The sequence below is a fragment of the Bidens hawaiensis genome, unplaced genomic scaffold (genome assembly GCF_021521415.1).
Source record: "Bidens hawaiensis isolate Kalapana, Puna unplaced genomic scaffold, B.hawaiensis_p1.1 tig00006387_1, whole genome shotgun sequence".
In the NCBI taxonomy this organism is placed as follows: domain Eukaryota; kingdom Viridiplantae; phylum Streptophyta; class Magnoliopsida; order Asterales; family Asteraceae; genus Bidens; species Bidens hawaiensis.
The window spans coordinates 1213635-1239852 of NW_027491429.1; the positions used below are offsets into that span (position 1 = coordinate 1213635).

General features: G+C 33.8%; 3 protein-coding genes across 3 annotated transcripts; 2 read left to right on the forward strand and 1 right to left on the reverse strand.

Annotated features, from left to right (window-relative positions):
- Positions 1 to 4153: 4153 nt before the first annotated feature.
- Positions 4154 to 18246, forward strand: LOC143632377 (dicer-like protein 4). Its single transcript, XM_077100919.1, has 25 exons — positions 4154 to 4381; positions 5213 to 5390; positions 5691 to 5801; positions 5887 to 6027; positions 6644 to 6716; positions 6821 to 6861; positions 6943 to 7086; positions 7178 to 7306; positions 7820 to 7958; positions 8026 to 8140; positions 8228 to 8420; positions 8681 to 8841; positions 8926 to 9132; positions 11218 to 11477; positions 11565 to 11842; positions 12244 to 12683; positions 12783 to 12877; positions 13837 to 14042; positions 14130 to 14339; positions 14850 to 15311; positions 16320 to 16592; positions 16683 to 17009; positions 17100 to 17382; positions 17455 to 17575; positions 17903 to 18246. Exons 1-25 carry the CDS (start codon positions 4281 to 4283, stop codon positions 18054 to 18056), a joined length of 4842 nt encoding a protein of 1613 aa, XP_076957034.1. The 5' UTR covers positions 4154 to 4280; the 3' UTR covers positions 18057 to 18246.
- A 566-nt stretch (positions 18247 to 18812) lies between these two features.
- On the reverse strand, positions 18813 to 20494 carry LOC143632297 (large ribosomal subunit protein eL39x). The gene is made up of 3 exons (XM_077100854.1): positions 20384 to 20494; positions 19074 to 19177; positions 18813 to 18989 (listed from the first exon to the last, which is right to left on the reverse strand). Exons 1-3 carry the CDS (start codon positions 20384 to 20386, stop codon positions 18941 to 18943), a joined length of 156 nt encoding a protein of 51 aa, XP_076956969.1. The 5' UTR covers positions 20387 to 20494; the 3' UTR covers positions 18813 to 18940.
- Positions 20495 to 22051: 1557 nt separating this feature from the next.
- On the forward strand, positions 22052 to 25744 carry LOC143632299 (uncharacterized). The gene is made up of 9 exons (XM_077100855.1): positions 22052 to 22220; positions 24505 to 24586; positions 24659 to 24733; positions 24819 to 24855; positions 24960 to 25034; positions 25113 to 25173; positions 25275 to 25381; positions 25466 to 25531; positions 25615 to 25744. The coding sequence occupies exons 1-9, from the start codon at positions 22169 to 22171 to the stop codon at positions 25714 to 25716; spliced, it is 657 nt and encodes a 218-aa protein (XP_076956970.1). The 5' UTR covers positions 22052 to 22168; the 3' UTR covers positions 25717 to 25744.
- Positions 25745 to 26218: the final 474 nt, after the last annotated feature.

Sequence of the window (26218 nt, forward strand, 5' to 3'; positions counted from 1 at the left end):
CGTTAACCATTTCTTCAGAAACCTTGAAAAGACTAAGAATTAGTTCTAGCTTTTTATGCACGGATGGCGCCAATGAAGAAACACTAAGTGATAAATTACCTGTGAATAACTATGATTAATGAGATGAGAGATTAGAGAACTAGAATGAGAATTATAACCCATTTCTCAAAATTGTTTTGTCCCATGACTCATAGATAGATAGATAGGATAAATAAGATGAGAGATTAGATAATTAAAAATGAAATTATAACCCATTTGTTAAAATTATCTTACCTATGACCCATGGATTGTTAGGATGAATTAAATGAGATATTAGAGAATTATAAAGAAAATTATAACCTATTTATCAATATGGTTTTGCTCCATAACCCATGGATATATAGAATGAATGAGAATAGAGATTAGCCAAGAATAAATATGGAATTGTCACAACATCCTCATTATTTCTTTTATTAGTATACTTAGATTTAATAGCTAATAGTTCTTCTTAAGCTTCTTAAACACACTAGTTTTTTTCACTCACATGTATATCTATATTTTTTAACAAAAAGTTATATGTTGTGTCATATGTCACTCTCATATTTAATCCTTAAAAGCTTTTAAAAATTTATTATTATTCATTTATTAAATATATATATATATATATATATATATATTTCTTAAATTTTATTGTGTAATTCAAAAATTGGTAAATTAAAACCCATAATGCAACAATATACCAAAACAAAAAAAAAAACTCGGATTAGAAAATAATTACTAACTATCGTACAAATTGTATTTTTTATTTTTTATAACTAAATAATCTAAAAGTACATTTTTTTTCTAAAAAAAACAAAATATTACAATGATGTTTTTATTATAACTTTTATTAATTTTAATCAAACAAATTATCAAACCCATCAAGTTTTTTGTTTATATGTTACGTTTTTAGAAAACCTGTATAGTCCAAAAAAATGTTAGTTAATCAACTAATTATTTATTTTTAAATTGTTATAAATTGTATTGTACGATGATTTCGTATTAATAGTGTATGATAAGTATATTGTTAAATTGTATTTTGATAAGGCAAATTGGATATAAATAATTTCATATTTTATGTATTAGCCGATAATAATCTCACCTTTTAAAAATCTTTGTCAACGGTCCAACCTTTTGGCTATTTGTCTCTCAATGGACCCCTGTTAAAAGCCATTTAACGACGTTAAGTGTTATTCCGAATTTCAAACAAATGATTTAGGGCTTTTGATAGGAAGTAAAATACAAGTCGACTGGTGTAAAACTTATCTTGAAATGACGATTCGAATAGCTTGATTTTTGTTAATTGGAAACTCAGACACTCAAATGGAAACATTCTTACATCGTTTGGATCAATGTTTCGAGATAGGTTTTAAATAAGTTGACTCGTATTTTTCTTCTAATCAAAAGCCCTACAACATCGGTTTCAAATTCGGTAAAAAGTTAACGACGTTAAGTGTTTTTCAAGAGGTCATTTGAGGGAAAAACAGTTGAAAGGTTGGCCCATAGACAAGAATTTTTAAAGGTGGGACTATTATCGGTCAATACATAAAAGGTGTGATTATTTATTTCCAATATACCTTTTAATTATTTATTAAATATTTTATTGTAATTAATTACATGTGTGATACATGAGTTTCAAGCTAATATATATCACTAATGCTAATAAAAGAAAATAACTGTTGACACATTTCATTTGTAGATTTGTTCGTAACGTAATTTTTCTGCTTAAACTATTCTTCTATTTTAATGAAAACATATTTATGTCAATAAAATCAAAACATGTCAATATTTTCTTTAATCAAATAACTAATTAACTAAGTTGCAGTGATTAAAATTGTGCGGGTATTTATGCCATTATAATCAAAATATTTATTTCTTTATAAAATTAAATCTATCTTCTTTTTTTTTATTAAATTAATTTATATGCACTTTTGAGAGTAGGAGATGAATGCGATAAAATTTAATAAACGATTTTATAGGTCTATGATGATAAAGAAGAAATTATGAGTGAACAACAGTCTTATTATCACATAATTATTTAACCTCCATGGATCAATGGAGTTTTCATTCATCTTTTTCGAAAATGTAATACAAAAATATGTTTTGTTCATGTTAATTTTATATGCGTTTGCTTTATTTTTTATGGCATTCATGATTCTTGTATTAGAGTTGTCATTCCATTAAAAATATAATATGAGCTTATAAAACCATTTAATTTGATAAAATATAAATTGTTATATAGAAAAAAATAACAATTAATTTATGTAACTTAATTGTATTTCTTTAAGCATTTCGTGTATCACACGTGTTCAAAGTTAGTGCACACATTCACACACACACACACACATATATGTGTGTGTGTGTGTGTGTGTTTCCTTCTAAAGGTAGAATGGAAATAATCGGTTGAGTTAGTGGTCCGTCGATGATACAAATTGATCGATCTAAAAAAAAGAAAAGCAAATCTCAGCAAATCATTTTTTTCCATTGTTATTGTCATTATTTATTTAATTACTTTATCATGGTGTGTAATAGTAAATGAATGCAGATTTGATTTATTTATGTGCATGTATTAAATTTCTTCTCTATCTTAGGTACTTTAGTTAAATGAATGTAGATTTGATTTATTTATGTGCATGTATTAAATTTCTTCTCTATCTTAGGTACTTTAGTTGCTTTCTCTATCCACCATATTCAATAGGATGCCTTTAAAATTCATGTCCTGTCCCGGAGTATCAACACATGCCTTAAAAGATTCAGGCAACGATGAGTGTATGTATCAATCTCAAATTTTTATTGGCCATTACAACTATTGGCATTATTTTCAACTTATAATTTAATAATATAATATAATATAAATAATAAGTAGCATAACTTGTATCAATGTGATGTCCCTTGACGAAAGCAAAACCTTTAAGTACATGAGTTTATGAGAGGAAAGTTTTGGATTCAAGTCCCACATATGATAATGATTAAAAGTAATTAACCGTTAAAAAAGGAAAAAAGAAAAATATAGCACAGCTCATAACAATGCAAAAACAACCAAATTAACGCGGATCGCAATATTATATAATGTCACCAAAATCGTAACATGAAAGAGCCATCATTAGCGTATGAGAAGAATCGCCAATCGGGTTTACTTTCATCGTCTCCACCATCAATCAGTGTAGGCTGTAGGGGAATTAGTGTTGGTGATGATCTCGATTGATCCGACCCACATCTCAGCACTCGAACACACAACTTCAAAAACCCTAATTCCATAATCGGATATGAAGTTGAAGAATCCAAATTGCGGTTCGAAGGAATAGAGTATGAAGCCGGTCTCATTTAATTGGGGTTTCGTCTGTCAATCCCACAAGACCCGTCAAACCCACACCAAAGACTTTTACATGAACGCCTCTACAAAGCTACAACATTTGTACCAACAACCTTCCACTCATATGTAAGAATAACTTATACATGAACCTACATACAACCGTACAAAATTGAACAGTGAATTTGAACCGGGTAGTGATGGTTATACCAGCTTAGAATACAATAGTAGGGCTTTTCACGAGTCGAGCCAGGATGGTTTCGAGCTCGGCTCAAAAATTAAACGAGGCAACTCAACTAAGGCTCTAGCTCGATGTTGAAGTTAAACGAGATTAAGATCGAGCCAACGAGCCGAGCCGAGCCGAGCCGAGCCTAGGTCGATTTTGGATCGGTTACAAAAATGAGCTAACTCAGCTCAAGATGTTTCAAATCAAGTTTTTTAGCTATTTTTATTCGAGCTTTTATCGAGCGAGCCACGAGTCCAAGCTTTTTGAACATACAAGTTATTTGGCGATTATACGAACTGAACATACAACAATGCCGGTTATTTTAATGGGTAACATCCAAATCGGGTCTTACCCATTAAACCCGAACCGATCATACCATCTTATAATACAACAACATGAGTATTATCAGGTCCCGCAAATACCAAATATCATAACCGGGCCCGCAAGAATCACTTAGAAATTGCACAAATCATTTCTACCACCCGTCTGAGACCCGAAACAGACCCGATTCCGAGTCAATTTTAACGGGTAAGACCCGTTCGATCACCCCTATGTGTATAAAAGCCAAACCCCTGAATTAAGTAGAGTCATGCTCACACATCACTCGTCATCACACAAAAAGCAAAATCAATCAAACCCCTTTTTCTTTTTTATTATAAAAAACCCAATTAATTACTTTTTCCTTTTGCACTCTGTTCATGTTCTTATGGTCAACTGTCAGTCAACATGGGCAGCATATGCGAACAAACTGACGTTATTGAAGCACTTGAAGCAATGACGATCAGACACAATGAAACCCATAAGGATCCGAGGGCAATTGCAAGAGGGTATGTCACAGATTCTTGAAATTATTGCTTTTGTTAAATTATCCGTACACATTTTTGATTTTTTTATAAAAAAAATTATGAATTTTTTTTTGGTTTTGTTATGGGATTATGGTAATATTTGATCTTTGAATTGTGGGTATTTTTTTGGCTTTGATTTTGTGTAAAGATGCAAACTTTATCTGTTTTTAATTAGGGCTTTGTATTTTTCTTCATGTAATTTGTTTTGTTATGAAATTGTTTTGGTTTTGTTATCAAATTCTTGTAATCTTTGAATTGTAATTACTTTTTTTATATATATTTTTTAATTTTGTATAAAGATGCAAACTTTCTGTGTAAGAAAGGGATTTTGGCATTTTAGCTGTAATTTTTTTTTTCATATAGTTATTGTGACAAGTATTGATTTTGTTATGAATTATTTGGTTTTGTTATAAAATTCTTGTAATTTTTGAATTGTAAGCATTTTTTTTATTATAAAGATGCAAACTTTCTGTGTAAGAAAGGGATTTTTGGTATTTTAGCTGTAAATTTTAATCAGGGTTTTGGATTTTTCTTCATATACTTATTATGATTTTGTATTTTTCTTAAATCTGTACACATTTTTTTTTTTATTTTGTTATGTAATTTTTGTGTATGTTTAATCTTGAATTTGTAAGCATTTTTTTTATTATAAAGATGCAAACTTTCTGGGTAAGGGATTTGGCATTTTGGGTGTAATTATTAAGTTTTTAATGTGTGTTTAATTAGGTTTTTGTATTTTTTTCTTCATACTTATGAAGATTGGGTATTTTTTATATAATTGTAACAAGAATTGATGTAATGGGGATTTTGCAGGTACCAAACTGAGTTATGCCAGAAGGCATTATTGGAGAATATCATTGTGTATCTGGAAACGGGATGCGGAAAAACTCACATTGCTGTTTTGCTTATATATGAGATGATATGCCAAGCGAAGAAACCGAAAAAAGATATATGTGTTTTTCTTGCTCCAACCGTAGCTCTCGTTGAACAAGTGAGCACTTTTTTTATAAATGTCGTATTATTTTAGTCGTTAAAATGGTTGTAGAATATAGTGTTTGGATTCGCTTATGTTGCTTAATTAAAGATGTAATCTTGGTTGTAAATTGAGCAGTGCATCGCGTATATGATGCGCGTATCTTAATATTTCTACTTTGAATTGTCAAAGTTATACTTAATTGGCAGTGTTTAGATGTGTATCTTCGTGTCACAAACATAATATCAAGACACAAATCCTCATAATAAAATTGACTGTTACAAATGCATCTTCGTTTAACATACTTTATTTATGCAGCAAGCAAAGGTTATACAAGCTTCTATAGACGTTAAAGTTGGAACCTATTGTGGTAGTTCAAATCATTTGAAGGGCCATCGAGATTGGGAAAAAGAAATGGAACAATTTGAGGTTTGTTATTTCATTTTATTGAAAATAATATTTGGGCCCACAAGATTATGCTATTGTGTCTTTATTTTATGTTCATCGTTTGCAGGTTCTTGTGATGACACCTCAAATTCTGTTACATAATTTATCGCATTGTTTCATCAGGATTCAAAACATTGCACTTTTGATATTTGATGAGTGTCATTATGCACAAGTTGATAGTAGTCATCCTTATGCGGAAATTATGAAGGTAGATGGTTAATGCGGGTCGGTTGGGTCGAAATTGACCAATAGTCAAATACTTCATCCGACTTTTGATAACTTTCAGCCCGTTTGACCACCTCTCTTTTTGAGTTTTTTTTTTTTTGAGATTATACATAACACAAACAACATGCTTATAAGTGAACGGGTCGAATTTGACCAATAGTCAAACACTTCATTTGACTTTCGATAGCTTTCAGCCCGTTTGAGATAAAACGCCGCAAAAATTGCCATGCTTACAAGTAAGCGGGCCGAAATTGACCAATAGTCAAACACTATATTTGACTTTTGCTAACTTTCAGCCCGTTTGACCCCTTCTCTTTTTGAGTTACTTTTTTTTATCTGACCTGTTTGAGATAAAACATAACACAAATCGACATGCTTATAAGTAAACAAGTTAAAATTGACTAACAGTCAAACACTTATATTTTATTTTTGATAACTTTCAGCCTGTTTGACTCTTCCTCTTTTTTGGTTAAAGTTTTATATTTGACCCGTTTGAGATAAAAACACAACTCAAATTGACATTCTTATATTGAAACGGGTCGAAATTGACTAATGTAGATATGATTGTTGACCAATAACACTTTTGTGCAATAATGCAGATATTTTACAAACCGGACGTCCCTAAGCTCCCTCGTATATTTGGCATGACTGCATCACCAATATTTGGGAAAGGTAATGCCCTCGGTTCCTCATTCTCCATTGGTCAAAGGGTATATTGGACATTTGATTAAAAGTTCAACACTTTATTTGACTTTTGCATACCATTTGTGTTTTAGGTGCTTCCATTAGTAGTCTTGAGACCTTACTTAATGCCAAGGTTTGTTGCCTGAATATTTTTATTATAGTTAAGTAATTTATATTTGTTTTCTTTAACGATCGGGTGGTTTATAATTTATAGGTTTATACCGTTGACAAACGGGAAGAGCTAGACCAGTTTGTGTCATCCCCTAAAGTCAACTGTTATTATTACGGTGGTGAAACACTCGATTCTCACGACCCTAATGTTACTTATTTAGGGAAACTTGAAACAATAAGGGCACAAGTAAGAGTAATTATTTTGTTTGATTATACAATTGAACAATTGATCTATTACTAGTTATGCTAATTGATTAATATTTACTTTGTGGAAATAGAGTATGCTTTCTTTGATGAACAGTATCGAGGATTATTCTATTCTTAAAAATACTAAAAAGGCCCTCCAGCGTCTTCATTGTAATTTAGAGTTTATTCTCCAAAATCTTGGCCTTTGGGGTGCATTACAAGTAAGTTTTCATCATTTCATGGTATTTATTTATATACATTATAGGTGTGTGCATGGGCCGGTTTTGGGCTCAAACCAAAACATTCGGTTTTTGGGTTTTTGAATATCGTTTTGTTTTTCTTTTGTTTTCGGTTTTCACATTGGACTTGGTTCAGTTTCGATTTTTTCGGTTTACCATATGAGCTTGAAAATTTTGGGCCCAAAATAATGAATTTCGGCTTGAAACTTTGAGCCTACCTTTTCTTGTTAGTTAATGATTAATTGATTGCATCATTTGTTAATTTCTTATAAATTACTTAAAGTCGGTATCTTTAGTTCAGTTCGGTTTATGGTTGATGCATAACCAAACCGAAAAATCTGTTTTCGAAAAAACTATAAAACTAAACCGTTCGTTTTTCATTGGGTTCAGTTATATCGGTTTCGTGCACACCCCTAGCTTACATTTTAAACATATGCAAAAAATCTACTTTTTTTATAAATCTTGTACAATTTATTTATTCTTTGACTTGTGAAGGCTTGTAGGATTCTGTTAAAAGGTGACCTTGTTGATAGAAATGAGGTTATTGAGGTAAACGAGCAATGCAATGATGATATGTTATGTCGCGGTTATTTAACACAAGCTTCTTCCTACTTAGCTTCTGAATGCAAAAAAGGTAACGCAACGATTTTTAAGGGGCGTTTGGATGTGTGTTATGAAACTAATAATTTATTGTTTTTTAGAATCCCCTATGGAAGCAAACGACACCGAAGCCAATTTATCATCAGTGGATAATATGGGTTATCCCCTTTTCTCATTCAAGCTCTTGCAACTCATGAAAATTCTTTCGAATTTTCGGTTAGTAACGCGTTTAAATGAATAAATATCTACAAAAGTTTGAAACTTTTCATCGTTTGAACAATATTTATGTGTTGATTATCGCAGGGCACAATCGGATATGAAGTGCATTATATTTGTGAATAGGATCATAACCGCTAGATCATTGGCGTATATCCTTCAACAAATTAGGGTTTTGTCAGCATGGAGGTGTAGTTACTTGGTCGGGGTCCACTCGGGGCTCAAGAACATGTCACGGAAAACCACACACGCGATTCTTGAGAAGTTTCGTTCGGGTGAGGTATGCAATATGCAACTTTGTTTTACACGTGGCAAAGTGGGTAGTTTAGATTAGATGGGTTTGGTAATAGGTCAAAGGGGTTTGGGTCAAAGTTCAGTTTTTTTTGTACGGGTCAAACGTAAACGGCAGTTTTTGTTGACCCCCATTTTTTCTTTATACTTTTTTCAAATATGGTTGCAAATTGTATATTAACTTTGTTTTTTTTGTTTTTTTTTGTTTTTTTGTGAGTGTTTTATTATTATTTTTTTCTGTTATGGCAGTTGAATTTGTTAGTAGCAACTAAAGTGGGAGAAGAAGGTCTTGATATCCAAACATGCTGTCTTGTAATAAGATTTGATCTTCCTGAAACCGTTGCAAGTTTTATACAATCGAGAGGTCGTGCACGCATGCCACAATCCGAATATGCGTTTTTGGTTGACAGGTTTTTTGCTCTCTCCTATATGTTTTTCATAAAAAGGTTAAATTTTGACACGAGCCATTTATTTTAAACTATTATGTAACACAGAGGGAACCCGAAGGAGATGGATTTGATAAAAAACTTTCATAACGATGAAGCCCGCATGAATAATGAAATATCTTCAAGAACAAGTACTTTGGTGAATGTTGACTTTGAGGAGAAAACTTATAAAGTGGATTTAACGGGTGCTATTATTAGTTCTGTATCAAGTGTTTCATCGCTTCATCGATATTGTTCAAAGCTTCCACACGACGAGTAAGATCCGACTCCCAACATGGGTAACGGGTCAGAACAGTTTTGGGTTAAAATGGGCTGTTTTAGTTTGTAAACCTTTTCTTGGGTTGTTCAAAAAGCTTGCGGCTCATGGTTTGCTTGAAACTCGCTTGACAATACAAACGAGCTGAGACGAGCCAGCTCCGTTTGTAAACAAGCTGAGCCTGAGCCCGAGCCATATCTATATATATAAATTATAACCCAAAAGTATAACCCAGATTTTGCTATATATATATAAATAAATTATAAATTTTATAGTTTATTAATTATGCATTGTGTGTGTTAAAAATAACATATATTTTTTCTTTATATATATAAATATATATTAATACAAAAATTAATTTTTTTACAGAAATAATTGAGCTGGCTTAATGAGCCACGAGCCAGCTCGGTTTTTAAACAAGCTGAGCCTGAGCCCGAGCCATATCTATATATATAAATTATAACCCAAAAGTATAACCTAGATTTTGCTATATATATATATATATATATGACAGAATTACAAATTTTGTCCTTTAAAAAAAGCCAAATTACGGTTCGTGTCCTTTTTTAAGTTTCCTTGCAGGCGGTATCCTTTAAACATTTTTTTCCTACACGTTATGTCCTTTACGCTAACTGGGTTAGAAAAACTCAGTTAAATACCCTCACGTGAGACGCATGTGAGGGCATTTTTGTCTTTTCGCCTGTACCTGCAGATTAAATACAATATACCTTTATTTTTAAAAACAAAAAACCCTCTCCATCACCATCTCCACATCTTCCTGTAGCTTCTTCAGCCTCCATAGCCGCCACCAACAAGCAACCACTAACCCACCACCAGCTAAGTACGCCGCCAGGCGCTACCACACCACCATCTAGTACGCCGCCGCCACCATCAAACCCCACTGGCCGCCAGCGGTCTTTCTCCCCCCCTCTCTCTCTCACACACACACACTTGTCGGAAAAACGTGGACCACCTCCGGCTGTGAGGACTTTCAAAACATCACCAGCTACCGTGAGGGGTAATATTTTGTACGAACCGCAATACCAAAATCATCCATAGTCAACCCCTAACCCCATCATCAATGAATCACAGATCTACAAATCCGCGTATATAAATCATAGATCTGCAAATCGATTTTCCCTTCACCTGACTTTCTTTCTTCTTATCAAAATGTTATTAGTTTAAGGCAATGGTGGGTGTCCGACCACCAAAAACCTCATCGTGCATCATCTTCATTTATCACAGCAGCGGATCCTTTAGATCCGGCCCGAATTCCGACTCTATACCATATCCAAATGCACACCCGGGCTAGCTCCGGACCCATGTCAAACCTCTAGAAGTTGAATCGTCGTTGGTGTGGTTGTGGCGTGGTCATAGTCAACGATGACGGTGGTGGTCACAGGTGGCCAGATTTACTGTTTTACCCGAGATGGGCTTTTGTTTTAGCCAGATTTACTGTTTTACCAGAGATGGGCTTTTGTTTTAGTCGGATTTAATGTTTTAGTGGAGATGGGATTTTTTTGGTCGCCGGATTTGATGGTTCGCGGTGGCGGTGGTGATGGTAACACGGACGGTGGTGGTGGTGGTTGAATGAAGGAGGAGGTACAGGCGAAAAGACAAAAATGCCCTCACATGCGCCTCACGTGAGGGTATTTAACTGAGTTTTTCTAACCCAGTTAGCGTAAAGGACATAACGTGTAGGAAAAAAATGTTTAAAGGATACCACCTGCAAGGAAACTTAAAAAAGGACACGAACCGTAATTTGGCTTTTTTTAAAGGACAAAATTTGTAATTCTGTCATATATATATATATATATAAATTTTGTAGTTTATTAATTATGCATTGTGTGTGTTAAAAATAACATATATTTTTTCTTTATATATATCAATATATTTTAATATAAAAATCAATTTTTTTACGGAAATAGTTGAGCTGGCTTAATGAGCTACGGGCCAGCTCAAGCTTTTTACGAGCCGAAATGCTTTTTTTCTAAACTTATTAATTTATGCAGATTTTGCTTGCGGAAAGGTTTTGCAGATTCTAAACTTATTAATCTGACTATATTGTTTATATGATTTTGCAGATTCTTTAACCCTAAGCCAATACTAACATACTCTACACATGAAGCCGATGCAGTAGTTTGCTACATAACTCTTCCTGCTAATGCTCCAATTCACCAAATCATAAGTTCGCCTCAATCGTCACGGGAAGCCGCTAAAAAGGATGCGTGTTTGAAAGCATGCCAACGATTGCATGAATTGGGTGCTTTGACTCATTATCTCTTGCCTGATGATGATGCTGATGATGAAGATCTAGATTCCTCTGATTCGGATCGTGAAGACGGTAAGTTCGTTTTTATTTTTAATAAATAAAACCTATTTATTCGTGGATGGTTGTACAAATAATATAATTGTTGCTATTTATCTACAGATGAAAGTTCACGCAGAGAGCTTCATGAAATGCTTGTACCGTCTGTTTTTCAAGAACCGTGGAGTAAAGTGGACAATACAAGACTCTCTCTTAACTCATATTTTATTAAACTTAACCCGTTGCCTGCTGATCGATTATATAAAGATTTTGGGTTGTTTTTGAAAAGACCGATCCCACAAGAGGCACAAAGAATGGAACTTGATCTCCATTTAGCTCGTGGTCGATCTATATTGACTAGTATTGTCCCTTGTGGCGCTTTAGAGTTTTCGGACAATGAGGTAATCGAATCTTGGTGTTTTTCTCGTTCCATATGATGATTTCTAGTGGCGTTTGTGTGTGTGTTTTGGAAATTATTATGTGATATAATTTAAAAAGAGTTATTATAATTTACTGTTTATGAATCTATGCATTTATTTAATTTTTGAAAAGCTATGATTCTAATAGATAAAATGGCCAAAAATGACTTTTTTTATCATTTTCTTGAAAAGCTATGATTATATTAATAAAGTGGCAAGAGATCACTTTTTTTCTTTATAAAACTATTTTTATTTTAATAGATAAAATGGCCAAAAATGACATTTTTTTTTTCTTTTCTTGTGAAGCTATGATCTTTTTAATAGATAACGAGAAGCAGCGTTCATCCAACCATTAAAAAAAACTAACAATTTAATCTATGCAGATTTTGCTAGCGGAAAGGTTTCAAGAAATGTGGCTGAAGGCGATAATAGACAAATCAGAATTCATTAAAGATTTTGTTCAATTAGGCAAAGATGATGTCAGCAATTCATCTTTGACTTTCTACTTATTAGTGCCTGTGTGCATTGACAAGCACCGAGGATCAATGACTGTAGATTGGCATCTCATCACAAAATGTTTATCGTCACCAATTTTCAGAAATCCAGAAAATATCATCACAACATGTGATCGAAATCAAACGTCAAATATGAACGATTGTTTACATCTTGCTAACGGGCCCACAAAAATCAAAGATATATTATGTAGTTTGGTGTATGTCCCGTGTAAGGATACATTTTACTTCGTGTCTGATTATTTTCCCGAGAAGAATTCGTTTAGTATTTTCAAAGAAGGAACAAGTTATGTCGACCACTATGCTGAAGTGTAAGTTTATATACATGATGAGTTTGATTGTGAATTTACATAATTGCCCCTTGGGAAAAGGTTGATTTGTTGGTTACTTTTTTCTTGTTTTACGAGCAGATTTAGAAGCAAGTTTTCGTACCCGAACCAGCCCCTCTTGAAAGCTAAACAACTCTTTCGTTTGGATAACTTGCTAAGGAAAAGCGGGAGCGGAGGTAGTACATTTTGTAAATATATATTTAAAAATAAATAGTTAATGTGCTAATTATTATTATTATCTTCGGAATAGGTAATATATGGTAGGGGTAGTCTTGTTTCCCGAAGCTAGTAACGAACTCGGGCTAGTCTCGTTTATTATTTATTAATCAACTTATATTACATTTATAATTAATTTTTATATATGTTTAGTTATAATTTGATATCTGTAGATAACATCATTTATATTATTTAGTACTTATTTATTTAGTTATTTTATCATAATCTTATACGTAAAAATATATATGTTTTAGTTATAATTTGATTTCTGTAGATAACATGATTTATATTGTTCAGTTATTTTATCATAATCTTATATGTAAAAATTATTGTTATATAAATATATATTTAATATACTGAATAGTAAATACAAATTATATAAGTAAAAGGCTTGCTTAGGCTCGCGTGGCAGCTTGAGCTCAACAAGTGAAGCTCTGTCTCGGGCTCTTTTATTAAACAAGCTTCATTTAAGGATCGAGCTTGTTTAAGCTCGGTCAGTTCAAGCTTTTAGTGAGCCGATCTTGAGTAGCTCACGAGTGGCTTTGCTCGTTTACACCCCTAATTATGGACTTGAGAGGAGCAACTCGACCCATTTACTTGGGAACGGGTTGATTTGGGTTGTGTTCTATAGCTAATTAAAAAACGGAAAACTAGCTATAAAATGAGAACGGGTTGGGCCAAAAGGCTGAAAATCGCTCAAATTTTAGATTATTATTTATTATTGTTATAATACATCATAGTGTTATCATTTGAATTGCTTACAAGCTCTTTTTCAAGAAAAGGTCAAGAAACGTTCCCGGGTCGACCAAACCCAATCCGACCCAAACCCATTTGACCCGTTAACCAAATACTGAATTTTTCATTGTTTTCGTGTCTGTTTTCTCATTTTTTTAATTTTTTTTTGGTTATTCTGAAACAGAACAACGTGAAAAGGAGGAACACTTTGTGGAATTACCTCCCGAAATATGTGTTCTGAAAATCATAGGATTTTCAAGGGACATCGGAAGCACATTGTCTTTATTGCCCTCAATCATACACCGATTAGAAAGCTTTCTTGTTGCCATTGAACTGAGACAAAGGTTATGTGCCTCATTCCCTCAAGGGTCCGAAGTTACTGCAGATCGTGTAAGGCTCTAATTATTTGTTATCATTTTTGTTATTGTTTCTTTTCTTTAAACGAGTAAAAAGTTTTGAACTTTTTAACATTATCAGATTCTTGAAGCACTTACAACTGAGAGATGCAATGAACGGTTTTCTCTCGAGAGACTTGAGGTTCTCGGTGATGCTTTTCTTAAATATGCAGTTGGCCGACACGTGTTTTTAGTAAATCATTCCCTTGATGAAGGAATACTTACTCGGAAGCGGTCAAATATGGTCAACAATTCACATTTGTTGAAGCTTGCCTTATCGAACAATTTGCATGTAAGTTTGTTTCCTTTGTAGCGCACCTCGTTACTTTTTTTTCCGGTTATGGGTCAGTTTGGTAAAATCAAATAATCGGTCAATTTCAATTCGAAAAAAAGAAAAAAATAATCGTTCGATTGGTAAAATTCAAATAACGGGTTAAATTGGTAAAGTTCAAATTATGGTTCAAAATCCTTAGTCTACATATGAACGGGTAGAGTTTGGTTTTGTTTTCTATAACGGGTCAAACTGGTAAAAATTCTAATAATAGTTTAGAAGGTAACATGTCGAATGGGTTAAACGGGTTGAAAGTCATCAAGTTATAATATTTTAATACAAAGAATGGAAAAAGGTGTTTCGGGTCAGCCCGATCTATAGAAAAAGCTCCCAACTTTGACATGTTATGACCGTTTTGCCCTTAATGCTCTAGTGGGTAAAACAGTTAAAAGAGAAATGGGTCATGCCGGTCGCAAATCAACCTGTTTCGACATATTCATTCAAACCTGTTTGACATGATACTTTTTGTAGGTATATATACGTGATCAACCGTTTGAGCCTAGCCATTTTTACCCTTTTGGTCGAAAATGTTCGGTGATATGCACTAGTGACACACAAGTCTTAATTCATTCTTCACATGAGAGTAATTTGAAGACGGGTGAAAACACGGAAGTTAGATGCAATAAAGGTCATCATTGGCTACAAAAGAAAACCATTGCAGATATTGTGGAAGCCCTTGTTGGAGCGTTTTTAGTTGATAGCGGTTTTAAGGCGGCTATTGCGTTTCTGAAGTGGATTGGGATTCCTGTGGACTTTCAACACTCGCAAGTTGCTGACATATGTGCTTCTAGCCGAGTCTTTTCCCCATTGAGTGGTTTAGTTGACATTTCTGACCTTGAAAACCGTTTGGGGTATCGGTTCCAACATAAAGGTCTCCTTTTACAAGCGCTTTTACACCCGTCTTACCATAAAAATTATGGTGGTTGTTATCAGGTAACCGAATTTAATATACATTAACGTCTTTTATTTTTAGTTTTAATGGGTGGGGTTACTAGATATTTTAGATTTTTTGTAAGTTGAAGGGGTATTTTGGTCATTTCACACCCACTTAACAGAAAAGTTAACGGACATGTAAGCCAGGGACCATTTGTGTGAGTCATTTATATTTAGTTTTAGTGCCCTGCTGGCGGTGCACGCATATAATGTATATATGTGTGAACTCTCGGGTGGGCAAAAGTAAAATTGCACTAATTTTGACGTTATTTTACTAATCTCGTGAAAATAACGTTAAAAGTGGGGGAAGGTTAATCAGGCATCATGTGGTGGCGTTGATAGCCGAAAGACAAGGGCACATGCACCAATCAGCCGGTGTCCCGATGATTGAGTGCTATGTGCCTTGTGTCCAAGGCTTGATGCAAAACTACTATCGAGCCGGGGGTCTCATCGGAAGCAGCCTCTCTATCCCTATGGGGTAGAGGTAAGGTTGTCTACATCTTACCCTCCTCAGACCCTACCATAGCATTGCTATTGGTGGGATATACTGAGTACGATGATGATGATGATGATTTATATTTAGTTTTAATGAGTGGGGTTAATAGGAAATAATTTTTTTTAAGTTAAGGGGCATTTTGGTCATTGACACCCGTTAAACAGAAAAGTTAACGGTCATGTAAGCCATGTACCATATGTGTTAGTCATTTATATTTAGTTTTAATGAGTGTGGTTAATAAAAATTAAATTTTTTATAAGTTAAGGGGCATTTTGGTCATTTGACACCCGTTAAACAGAAAAGTCAACGGTCATCTAAGTGGGAACCATTTCTGTTGCCCACATGTATACCTTTAGACCAAGTTTGTATTTTCTAATAAATATGTATCAAATCCATAATATCGTGTTGGTTAGTCAACCCGGACCGCTTTGACCCATGTTGAAAACGAACTGTTTTGACTTTGTCAAACAATTGCAATAATACTAATAACGTGTCGGTATGAACATAAACAGAGATTGGAGTTTCTTGGAGACGCGGTGTTGGATTACTTGATCACATCTTATCTTTATTCGGTATATCCAAAACTAAAGCCGGGTCAGTTGACCGATTTACGATCTTATTCGGTCAACAACAATTCTTTCGCGGGCATTGCTGTAAACCGATCTTTCTACAAGTTCATGCTATGCGACTCCACTAGTTTGACTCAGTCAATGAACAAGTATGCTGAGTTCTTTAAAACCTCTTCATCAAACAACGTTTTAGGTGAAACCGTACCATGTCCTAAGGTAACTCGCTATAAAAGTATAAAACCATTTATTATATATATTTGGTACGTTTTTTTGCAAATTAAAAAATTGTAATTTTTGAATATGCAGGCTCTCGGTGATTTGGTAGAGTCGTGTGTCGGTGCGATTCTTCTTGATTCGGGATTTAATTTAGATGTTGTTTGGAAGATAATGATCTCGTTTTTGGATCCCGTTATGAAGTTTTCAGCGATGCAGATTAATCCCGTTAGAGAGCTTCAAGAACTTTGTCAGTCTTATAACTGGGAATTAACGTTTCCGTCGGTTAAAAAAGATAGAACATTTTTTGTCGACGCGCTTGTTAATGGAAAAAACGTTCTCGATTCTGCAAATGCTTCTAATTTCAGTAAAAAAACCGCCAAGAGAATCGCTTGTCATAAACTCTATTTGACATTAAAGGTTAAAAAATCTTACACCCTTTGTTATTAACTTATTATTATTATTATTAAATAAATAACCTCGCTAAATTAATATATATTTTATTTACAGGCTAAAGGTTACAAGACAAAGATGAAAACTTTAGAAGAAATCTTGAAATCGAGCGAAAAGATGGAAGCTAAATTAATTGGAAATGATGAAATTCCAATGGATCAAAATATTTTACATAGATATTTAACCTCGACTGAATATGAAAGTAAATCGCAAGAAATGCATTCCGCTTCTGTAAACAATCCCGTGAAAAGTATTAACGGCGTTAGACGGATGGTGGGGCCCATCACACCTCAATGCAGTAATTCCGAAGCCAGTAGTAACAGTTCACAACCACCAGCAGGTAATGAATTGATCGGTTCGGGTTATGCTTTTAACTAACGGGTCAAATATGCTTACGAAACATGAATTTCAGGTTGTGATGAGGTTCGAAAGTCATCAGCAAAATCTCATTTGTATGAAATCTGTGCAATTAACTGTTGGCAACCGCCAGTGTTTGAATGCTGCGAAGAAATAGGGCCCGCCCACCTCAAACAGTAAGTTTTTTTTTTACCAATAATAATCATATTATGTAAACCTGAATATGACCCGTTTAGCCATTTATCTAAACGAGCCAAACAAGTTAAAATCAAGTTGTTTTTTTAGTAAGTATTTTATTTATTTAATTATTTATTTATTTATTTTATACCAATAATCATATTATGTAAACCTGAATATGACCCGTTTAGCCATTTATCTAAACGAGCCAAACAAGTTAAAATTGAGTTGTAAACATGTTAACGTGCCATAAACAGGTTGACCCGTTTAGTTAAATGGATTAAATATGTGAACACGGAAATAATATCTGCTTTCTGTTTTTTTAGGTTTGCGTTCAAAGTGTCGCTTACAATCGAACACGGCTCAAATACGGTTGTGGAATGCATTGGAGATCATCGGGCTAAGAAGAAAGACGCGGCTGAGTTTGCAGCTCAAGGAGCGGTTTGGTACTTAAAGCAAACGGGATATTTGAAAAACTAGGATCGGGTAGTTATTTTAAGTTTTTAACCACCTTATAATCGTTAGTGGTATTTAGTGTTTATAACATATGAACATTGAAGCGAAGGGCATCCGTAGCATATAGCCGTGTATACGCCCATGTACGAGGTTGTATGTCTAATTTTTAGAACAATTATGCGATGTGTTTATCTTTGTGTATTTTAAGTGGTTTCGTTTTTCTTAGATATTTGTTTTTTCTAGTTGTAGATTATATCAGTTCTAGGCTTTGGCCCCACGCCAGTCAGCCTAGAACATGTATACTATACAGACTACTTTGGCAAAATATGTCGGAAGACGTATTTTGAGCTTGTTAATTTCCTTTTGTGTACTATGCTTACACTGAATTTTCACCTCTTTATGTATGTTCAGCTCTTTCATGGTGGTTTGCGGTGGTGTTAGGTGGCGCAACCGCCAATCTATCGAGTGAACACCAAAAATATTCTCAAAATCATTGGTTACTGTCATAACTTGGTTTAAATAAAACGCAAAATGTTGGGTCCCAATTGCCATGGTCACGGATAAAAACTTTATACATGGCAATTAAGATACCGCTTATTAGAAAAATTAATGTTGTTGATACCGTCTCAGTATGATCTTCCCTGAACCACATAAATCACCATGATCTCTATAACCATGCCAATCGCAGTCGAGCATACACAAAAAGTTATCTATATTGGTCAATAACGAGTAAACAAACCAAATTCATAATAAGAAATACTTAAAAGGTACCAAAGCTTAGCATCATTTAAGGTACACAAAAACCAACATCAGATCAAACAAATGTTATAATCAAATTTAAAAACCATTAAATCCCAACATAAACAAAAACAAAACATATGACTCTTGATAGAATATTCATAACTAACTTAAAATCCAAGCTTGGTTCTGCGCCAGTGCCTGCGTTTCGCATTGTACCTAAAGATCAATCAACAAACAGTTAAACCAAAATCCATAATCCTTCTTTAAAAATTTAACTTACAAAACAAAAACTGTTTTAACCTAATCGTGTTGTCAGTCCTCATGCGAATCCAGTGAGGAATCGGCCTGTTCTGCCTCATCTTCTTTGCGAGCTTCTTCTTGATCATAAAGGTCTTGTGTGACGGCTGTTATTATTATTATTATTATCAAAACATAAGCAATCATTAAGCGGTTTTTAAACTAAGAATAAGCATTATTTTACCACATACTAGTACTTGCGTTTTCATTTCTTGACAAGTAAACCTTTGTTTCAGTATTTTTAATTGTACAATTACCGATAAGCACATATTCAGAAAAAAAAAAGAGTACATTATTCAGTATACTGCTTCACTCCTTTTCAGTATAAGTGTGATTACCGAACCAACTCCCAACCGAAAACAAATGACAATATACAATAAATATTGTACCAATCTTTTTTATGTTTCTGTGTCAATCAATATATGTACCATTGAAAACGGTGAAATAATGGTCTCCAATACAAAAACATGAAAAACAAGTACACAGATTGTGTTCGGTCTCTACCGGTTTCATACAGTAGTACACAAGTCATTAAACATTCAATACTCAAAATCTAAATTTTTTTTAATGGGATGGAGGAAATATTATTTATTACTATATAGTTAGAATAATAAATACAAAACAATTACAATATAATGGCAGGCAAACGGGCGAGTCACTGAAACTAATATAAAACTAACTTTCCATGTTTTCCGTACAGTGCTCTTCGGTTTTGGTATCTTCAATGGTACCAAAACCGAAAAGCACTTGTTTCACTTGTTTTCAGTATTGGTACCAATTGAATACGTAACAAGCCGTAAGGCGGAAGCCGGAACGTCTTGTGTGACGGCTGTTATTATTATCTAGTATCTAGACATTAACAACCATTAACCGGTTTTCAAATCGATAAGCATTTTTTACAAGTAATCAGTACAATACTCAATTACCATGTAAAAAATGCCAGTACTTTTGATACAGTGATTTCAACAGTAACAACACCAATGGCCGCTGAACCAAAACAATCGGTACCATATTCAGTATATTTTCCCACATGTTTTCAGTTTCGGTCCGATACCGGAAGCCAGTGAAAACATATACCGAATATGATACCAGATTCAATGCTCATGTGCCCATCGATAAAAATACTGTTGAAAACACTGAAACCGAAAAGCACCGGCATCTATATAACATGAAAAACGAGTACCGTACAAATTACACGTATAAATTATGAATTAAACAAAGAATAAAAAAACCCTAAATTTAATCTGAAATGAAACCCTAAAATAAGACCTGTTAAAGCTAATTAGTGGATTAATTAATAATATAAAGGTTACCATGGTGGACGTCGGAGGAGATGACGGAAGCGGCGGCTTCTTCTTCTGCTCTGGTGCGGTGGGATTGTAGTGGTTGTGATGGAGGTTATATGTATCTAGGGTTTGACTGTGGGTGGGCTATTCATGAAGCCCATATATTATTTTTATTAAGGTTTACATCAGGCCCAATTAGTGTGTGTTAGACTAGAGGAGGAAAAGAAAACGAACCCGGAATTGGGTTTTTTTATACCAAGGTTTTTATTATCCAAACATGTACCCGACCCTACCATAGGGTACGGATAAGTATGCATTTAGTATCAAAACCCGTACTCAAAACCGGACCTGATTTGTACCCGGTAATATCCGAGAACCGAAACTTTACAAAACTCAATCTACACCTGGGAAAAGCCCAAATATATGTTTTACAATACATATCTATACTCGGGTTTTACAAAACTCAATCTATACCCTATACCCGGGAAAAGCCCGAATATATGTTTTTTTCAATACTCGGAAACAGGTATTCACCCGGTTTTAGAATACCCGGTGCATAGGGTACAGTTTAGACAATACCTGGACCCGGACCCGGACCCGACCCCGACCCGGGTATTGCCAATACCCGATCATATATAAACCCGGTTCCATATCTAATACCAGGTATTAGAAAAAACACGATTTGCGCACCTATATTATTTTAGACTTTAGTTGACATTTAGATATCATATTGATATGTGTTAACAGGCAAAACCTATGAAATCTAGTTTGCTTTTGATATACAAGTTTTGTTTTACTTGATATGCAAATACCTTTTTTTAAAATATCAGTTTTTCTAATAACCGCTCCCGCTTGTAACTGATTTTGAAGTGGAAAATCGCTAACCGTCCTTGATTTACAGTTTATATCGGTTATGAATCGGTTTTCGTTATACTAGCTAAAAACCCGATTTCAGTTTGATTAACCGCTTAGAATTTGCACCTCGATGCTTACCGGTCGTTGAACCAAAAACTAAAAATCGCTTGTTAAAACTTACTAGACGGAAGTTCATCCTATAAGCAACCATGTCTATTTGAATTTTTTATTTACTCTCCCAACTTCTCATTATATTTTTAGATTTATTATTATTTTTCATATACTTTGATTGGTTTTTAAAATAGTTTATATTATAAATCTATACTTAGGGGTGTAAGTGAGTCGAGGTCAGTCGAGCTCGAACATGATAATGTTTAAGCTGAACTCGTTAGAATCTCCTAAGTTGAAACAAGGTTCAAGCCTCATGTTTCAAAGTTGAGCTCGAATCGTAACATGTTTTGTGGACTCGAGCTCCGATTGTCTCGTTTGATAAGCCTATATAAGTCAAAACTTGACTTAAACATACTGTGATTGGTTTTTAAAATAGTTTATATTATAACGGACACATAAACATCGACTTGATTCTTAATACGGATTTGGGACTAAAACTTGCTTGGTAGGTGAGAGGGCTTGACACATGGCAGACTTTGATTCATCCACCAAAACTCACGGGAAATATCAAAAATTCACGTGGACGTTAGATTTGATGGGTTATTTTTGAAAATTGAAATCTCGCGGTCTCTCTTCAAAAGGGATAGTTAGGTAATTTTCTATTATTATTATTATTATTATTAATTCTCTATAAAACCCCTAACCTCTCCAAACACCACACTGGTTCATCTTCAACTTGTTCGCTAAAAACTCATCAAACCCAAAAACCCCCCCAAATCTCTCAGCAAACCCTAATTTCAATCTCATACATATTAACACCAACACCAACAAATCATCAATTCAACAATGCCTCGTGTCTCCAAGCGCAAATCGGAACCCGTACGATCATCCGAACCTGGTTAGTTAGTAATATCGCATATAATCCATTGTCACTGAATTAAACGAATCCGATACTTGATATGTATGTATATTTATGTATATGTGTATATCTGTTTAGGTTTATTTCGATTGATTCGATATTGATCGCAAGTTGAGATTCTATTGGATGTTTGATTGCTTTTAAGCCGTTGATTCATGTGTAACTCTAGTTATCTTAATTGTATTACAAATTGGGATGAAATTAGGGTTGTTTGGTAGGGATATTAATGGAATTTAGGTGTTAGATTCATTAGTAACATGTGAAGACATGAATTTAGAAGTTATTTGTTCGTTAAGTTTTTATTGGACTAACGAACGGTTCGCGAACAGCTAACTGATTGAAATATTGTGTTCGTGTTTGTTACTGAAATTTAACGAATTTGATACTTGATATGTAGGTGTATGAATACATCTGTGTAGGTTTATTTGCTTGATTCGATATTGATTGCAAGTTGAGATTCTATTGGCTGTTTGATTGCTTTTAAGCCGTTGATACATTTGTAACTCTAGTTATGTTAATTTGATTATTATAAATTGGGATGAAATTAGGGTTGTTTCGTAGGGATGTTAGTGGAGTGTAAGTGTTGTAGCCGTTAGTAGCGTGTGGAGACATGAATCAGGATATTATATGCTAGAGGTGTTTGTTGATTGAGACAGTGCTGTAAAGGAACCGAAACGAGTGGAAAGAAGTTGTGTTTGTGTTTGTTCGTTAAGTTTTTATCGGACTAGCAAACAGTTCGTGAATAGCTACCTGGCTGAAATATCTTGGTTGTGTTTGCTACTGAAATTTAACGAATCCGATACTTGTTATGTGTATCTGTTTTGGTTTGTTTTGATTTATTCGATAATGATTGCAATTTGAGATTCTGTTGCCTGTTTGACTGCTGATGTATGCTTTTATGTTGTTGATTCATATGTTTAGCTATTATGAATGGATTGAACTCTAGTTATGTGTATTATACTATAAATTGGGATGAAATTAGGGTTGTTTGGTTGGGCTATCAGTGGAATATAAGTGTTATAGGCTTATAGCCATTAGTAGCATGTGAAGAGACATGATTTTTTTATATTAGTTAAAATTAGGAAGAAATTAGAGAATGTGACATAGGTTTTGTTATGTGGTTGTGGTCGATTCAGTCGAGATAACTAGTTAGGGCTGTAAACGAATTGAACAAGGTACTGTTTGTGTCTGTTTGTTAAACATTTATTGGACAAGCGAATGGTTGAAGAACAACTACCTGAAAGGAATTTATTGTTTGTGTTTGTTCGTAATAATCTCGATTTCTTCCATATAATGTTTTGTCACTATATTATTTTCTCGAATCTGATACTTGATATGTATATTCAATTAGGTTTATTTTGATTAATTCAATATTGATCTGAATTTGAGATTCTATTGGCGGTTTGGTTGCTGATATATGTGTTTAAGTTGTTGATAGAGATGTTTAGCTATTGTGAATAGATTGAACCCTAGTTATGTGTATTATATTTCAATTGGGATGAGATTAGGGTTGTTTGGTAGGGATGTTAGTGGAATATTAGTTGATAGAAGTGTTTGTTGATTGAGAATGTGACATATAGTTTTTGTTATGCTTCTATGCAGTTGTGATTGATTTCGTTGAGACTTGAGATAAGTAGATAGGGCTGTAAACGAACGGAAACGGATCGAACAAGGTTTTGTTTCTGTCTGTTCGCTAAGCTTTTATCGGACAAGCGAACGGTTCGCGGACAACTAGCTGAATGAAATTTTTGTTCGTGTTCGTTCATTAGGGTTGTTTGGTAGGGATATTTGTGGAATTTATGTATTACGGCCATCACTATAATATGTAAAGACATGAATTTCAAGTTTATTTGTTAGTTGTGTTTGTTGCTTGAGAATGTGACATAGGTTTTGTTACACGATTGTAAACGATTCAATCGTGATAACTAGATTATTAAAAATAAGCTTTCTATTGCAAACTAGTTAGGGCTTATCAAGTATGAGTCCAGTTTTCTGATAAAATTTGTTTGATAGATAGGGCTGTAAAGTGTAAATAGACCGAATGAACATAAACGAACTTCCCACTGAACAGTTCGTTGAACGTTTGGTTTGTTTACAACCATATTGATAGATGCTCGAGGGTTAGGAAAAATGAACTTTATTGTATAATATTGTTGATCTTTATCATATAATACTACAAATTTATAATATAATACTATAATTTTTGCACGCTGTCTGCTGGTAGACTTATTTGTTAATCTTATTATGTTGTATTGTTCTTCAGCTGCAAAGAAAGCTACAAAGGAAGTGGAACGAATAGACAGTTTCTTTGCATCATATGCTAATACTTCAACAGGCATGATTAAGTGTATATTATGCTTAACTTTTGTTGGGTCATTTTGTTGTATTTTTATAATAGTTCTTTTTGTATGTAACAGTCCAGAAGGTGTGGAGAAACTTTGTTCTGATCTAAAAGTTGAACACACTGATGTCAGGGTGTTGATGCTTGCTTGGTATGTATGTAATATGTTATTGCGAATTTTTAATTAAGCTGCGTTTTAAAGGCGAGTTCACATGCTATTGATTGAGATACTACAGGAAAATGAATGCTAAGAAGCAGGGGTACTTTACACAGGTATGCCAAAGGTGTGTTTATAAGTTTATTTGATTCTTGTTATATGTAAATATAACGTATCAATATCTAAACATGTTTTCAATCTTTGATGCTTTTTTTATCAGGATGAGTGGCGAACAGGTCTGAAATCACTGCATGCTGATACGCTTAAAAAGCTACAAAAACAACTACCTGAATTGGTCAGAGGTAATATTTCTTCATTTATAATTTCATGTAAAAGTATTATTTACACACTTTGTTGCCCGTGCTTTTTGTAGGTGCATAAGAAAGAAAATTTTGAGGATTTCTATCGTTTTTCTTTTCATTACTGCCTAACTGGTTAGCTAAGCTTCATAACTTTAATGTGTGTACGCACACACGCACACCGTCTTCGCAGTTAGAGTTGTTCTAATATTTATATTGGATTTTATATATTTCAGAAGATAAACAAAAGAATTTAGACATTGAGACCGCTTGCATATTGCTAAATCTTGTTCTAGGCGCCATTTATGATCAACAGGTTGATTCATTCATCGAGTATTTAAAGGTTTGTAGCTAATTTTGTATTTGCCACTTTATGTTATGAAGATATTATTCAATTATTAAACATTCTGGTGTTTGTATTCGTTAGATTCAGAAAGATTATAAGGTGATAAATATGGATCAGTGGACTAACTTCTACCGGTTTTGTCAAGAGGTAATGAAATAAGCTTCACAGGCTCTATATGCTTTATATGATCGTGGGCAATTTCGTCATTTGATACTCACTCGTGTATGCAGATTGAGTATCCGAACATGCAGAACTATGATGACTGTCTAGCATGGCCTATAATTCTTGATAATTATGTAGTCTGGTGGAGAGAAAAGTTGGCATTGGCATAAATATATTCGGGACCCACCGTAATTGTATATTTGAAATCTTATTCGGGTATCTGTTCTTGCAGGAATCATATACAATGGTTTTGCTTACAAACATCAATTTTGCTGATAATTGAGAAAATTACTGTTTTGCAAGACTGTGGTCGGTGTTAGTTTGTTGTGTCAAACGATACCTTTTTGAATGTTTGATCGTGACACAAAATCTTTTTTTTATATTGTTGAGCTTAAAAGGAAATATGATTTCAAATGCAGATATTATCGCATTCTTTTTTCAAATTCTGGTTCTAAAATGCATGTCGCAATATTTAAAACCAGGTGCTAATAGTTGAATACACAATGTTGATCCAAATATACGCGACAACCAAGTTTTCTATCGTGTTATAGTTAAGAATTGAGGATCATAGTTTTCGCCTAATAGCGAGGATCTTAGTTTTCGGTGTCACTTTTTAACTATACAAGGTTCATATTTTTTAGTATTAATTAGTTATTAGTTAGTGCTAGGTAT